The 4023-nt window shown below is 39.6% G+C and overlaps 1 protein-coding gene across 1 annotated transcript in view; it reads left to right on the forward strand.

Moving 5' to 3' along the window:
* Positions 1-338: 338 nt before the first annotated feature.
* Positions 339-4023, forward strand: part of LOC122630828 — a 73342-nt gene continuing 69657 nt past the window's right edge. Inside the window, exon 1 of the mRNA XM_043815794.1 lies at positions 339-1170. Coding sequence (XP_043671729.1) covers positions 1075-1170 — 96 coding nt within the window. The 5' untranslated portion in view covers positions 339-1074. The remainder of the gene's footprint in view (positions 1171-4023) is intronic.

Consider the following 4023-nt stretch of genomic DNA (forward strand, 5'->3'; position numbering starts at 1 on the left):
ACGAAATCTTCTCTTCAATTCTCTTAACAAGATGGAATACTTGAAATCCGGACAAGAGGAGGCGGTAGACTGTCGGTAAGCTTTGGTCGTGGCATTATAATGGAATGAAGAAGAAAAAAAAAGAAGAAAAAGAAAAGGGGGATGCGTGAACGAGTTCGGTTGAGTTCTGCGAGGGTCGAGCGAACTCGATGGAGTGGATGGTAAAGCGAAGGAGAGAGGGGCGGAGAGGCACGCGTCTCCGGCGGATGGCGCGAGCGCGGCTCGCGATTGACGGCTGGCGAGACTACCGAGCCGGGGTTAGGTGGTGGGGAAGAGGGGGTTGGTAGGTCTGGCGGGGGAGGCATACGAAATTCGACGTCAGTCTAGCGCGAGCCACGCCGAGATTCGGACGATATGAGTATGTGCAAGGTGTTGCGAAAAATTTTTCCGTCTATTAACATTCGTTCGCGTTATTGACACCATTGAATTTCTTCCTCTCTTTCTCTATTTCTTTTTTTCCCTTCCGAGCGTTTGGTAAGGGTTAAACCGTTGTCCGTAGGGTATCATCTACGATAGGTCGGCGAAAAGAGTGCTCGTTAGCATCAATATGACTCGTAACATGTGAGACATAAAAAGCGCGTAAAGCTTAACGAGCCCGGTGTGTACACGAGAGAGAAAGAGAGATAGAGAGAGATAGATAGATAGAGAGAGAGAGAGAGAGAATCTCTGGGGCGATACTAGCGAATTGCGCGGCGAATATCATGAACTACGAACTCTTGGAGGAGCGAAGGCGTCACGATAGAAGAGTACAAGTTGGAACGACGACGAGGTGTAACCGAGAATCGTCTATATTGAATATTTTCTTCTCTACGTTACTGCCATTCTCATCGACAGTCGTATCATCGGTATCATCGCTGTCATCGTCGCGATACACGTGAAAGGAGAGGTACGTCTAACGGCGCGAAGTGCGCCGCGGGCAAGCAGCGCGTGTCGTACTGGCGCTGGAAGAAGAGGAGCGAGGGGAGGAAGTGGAGGAGGTAGAAGTGGTGGTGGAGGAGGAAGAGGAAGAGGAAGAGGAGGAGGAGGAGGTGGAGGATGAGCGCCAGAGAAGTCACCCTCCTTGGTGGCTCCCCTTGGGGCTTCCGAATGCACGGAGGACGTGACCTGCACCAACCCTTACGGATCTCTAGAGTAAGTACGAGCCGAAATTTCCTTTTATCTCCAACATGATTTTTTTCTATCGAAGAGAAAACGATCGACCATTTTCGAAGAAACTTTTCTATTTCTTTACTCTTTCATATTTGTAATCCTACTGTGTTTACTTTAGTACGGCCGATCATCGCTCGGCGTCGCCCCGTTATCGCAATCTCTCTCCCCTTTTCCGATTTTCACCCAAGGGAATTTGAATTATTCATCGCGATTCTTGTCGCTGCATTTTTCCATCGCCGAAAAAAATATTGCACAGAAAATATTTCTTGCCGCGACGACGTAGATCGCATTATAAGTGATAGTATACAAATTCAGCTACGATGAGATTTACTTTACGAACTTTACGTGTTTATGGTTACTCCAGAGAAGTTGCGCCTGAAAAGATATTTCCAGCGTTGATTTATTTAAGATTGCGTAATCGTCTTTATCTTACGACTTATCTTTAGTTAAACTAGAGATTGGTTTTCTTTTCTTTTCCTCTCTCTCTCTCTGTCTCTCTCTCTCTCTCTCTCTCTTTCTTTCTCTCTTTTTTTTCTTCATCATGTAAACTGGATCATGTAGATACACAAATTTTCTTTAATCGAATAGTTGATATATATATATATATATATATATGTATGTAGAACGATTTATAGCTTATTTGTTATAAGAAGGTAGTCCTTGTAACGACTCGAACGTAACGCATTTTAATTTAACCTTTGTACATCGCCGCTCAAGTTAAGAGATATGCAAAAATACGTGTTACCTAAGAAAGCAATTAAAGCCGACCAGTTGCTTGTATCAGTTATATGTATATGTGGCTATAACTATAACTATGCACGTAGAGATTATCGTGTTCATTGACAACCACCTTCGAACAAGTTGATACCGGGCCGATTTGTTCGGGTTAATAAAGTCTGATAGATTGGAGCGTGGATGCATAGATACGATAATCTACGTTCATTGAATATCGATTTATGAATAAACTTTTTCCGTCATTAATGCAATCATCGTTGACCGTATTAGCATTGATGTTTATTTCGATACGTATGAAATAAAAAAATTTCTATGTGTTTGAAATATGTAAGGTATTTATATATACAATTGTAATGAGTTTCAATGCATTTGGATGGATCGGCAGATTGATTCCATCGGTAAGATAAAGATTTACGTTGGTCGAGCTCTCATCCAATAGAAAGCGAATATAGATCGAGTGGTTTTAGTGCTAGGTCAGCATGCAAGCTCTCTAAATAGACTTTGGCTTGTTATTTCGTATAACCGGTGTACAACAATCGTAATTTCCAAAGAGAGAAACCTATCGAACAAGTTCTCATCCCCGTTTATTTCTTCGATATATTCGAAAACGTAATTTTTGAAAAACGTGATATTAATATAAGAAATTGATTCAACAAAATTTCACGGACATGCTATAGAAGTTATAGAGAGTAAATAAATGCGTTTATATATTGGACCTTAGTTTAAAATAGGATCATTTCTTAGTAGGACATAAATAACTTCGACACGATTTAATCTGGCGCGACACCGCAAGATTATATCGTATCGCAGATCAGCTTTCATTTTCGTTTTTTTTTTTTTTATTCCAAACATTGTAACGTGATACTTGCAACAATTCGAATCATTATTTTAATCGAAAGGATTTAAACTAATACATAATTACGACGAATTACTATACTGACTTAGTTTAAATATGTTAATACATATCGTTTATATTTATGGTATGTTTAAAAATAATAACTAAATTATATTGTCCCACTTTCTTTCTCTTTTTTAATCTCGTAATTTCATATATTATCTATTTTATAAATCAATTCTGTTACTTTCGATCTTTCGAGTCGATGAAAATATTCGTTGGTACATTCCACGAGATACTTACATACGATCTTATAATCAAGGCCAAAACATTCGTCGAGCTGTTTATTAATCGAACCACGTTAATCTCTTGTTGATTATTCTTCGTTTCAAACAAGAAGACTAGTTCACTATCGTGAGTGAATGCGCAATTGCAAGAGAGCTCGGATGATCCGGTTTAATTGCATCCACCTGTCTCGTCGACTAGACCGCATAGTGTACCCTGGTTTAGAGACCCGGTTCTCGTCCTTGAGCTTGCGATCGACTTTAACAAAGTGGACTTAGGAAGGTATTACGCGTATACTTCGATCTGTTCGTCTTAGTCAAATTATTTCAACATCAATACGTACGTATGTAAGTACGAACATCTTCGCGTCAGTTCGATGATCATTTTATTTCGATAAAATAGAAAGAGTTTTTGGTAGACGATTGAAAAGAAAGATAATAATAAAAAAATAAATTGAAAGAAGTTGTTTCCTAGGTGGTGACTCATGGCCAATTAATCTTAATTTCACGTGTTCTGTGGCATTTGCTTCTCTCTTTTTATTTCTTTTTTATTTTTTATGATTGTATTCCTATCAAGGATGTAGCCTTGGTAGAAATCTAGCGGGTTTGGAATATAAATAGTGAAGAAAGAGAGAACGATCATCGTCGAATTAAAGTTTTTAATCTCGCCGGCGGGATCGTCTTTGTGAGGATAAAAGATTGCTCGAGAGAAGAACTGACGAACAAATGGGAGAGAAGAGAGGAAATAGAAGAGAGAAGAAAAGATGAGAAGAAAATAAGAAGTAGGAAAAAAAATAGGGGGAAGAAGGAAACGTTATGGTGGTGTAAAACGTGTTCCGGTATAACTCCAAAGGAAATTCACGCCCTCGAAAGGAAGTCACAGCGTGGTAAATGACAAGAGGAAGGTGTATTTTCAGGATAAAGTTCAGATAGCAGACTTCAGTAATAAGAGAATGAGAGAGAGAGAGAGAGAGAGAGAGA

This window comes from Vespula pensylvanica, chromosome 7 (genome assembly GCF_014466175.1).
Source record: "Vespula pensylvanica isolate Volc-1 chromosome 7, ASM1446617v1, whole genome shotgun sequence".
Taxonomy (NCBI): domain Eukaryota; kingdom Metazoa; phylum Arthropoda; class Insecta; order Hymenoptera; family Vespidae; genus Vespula; species Vespula pensylvanica.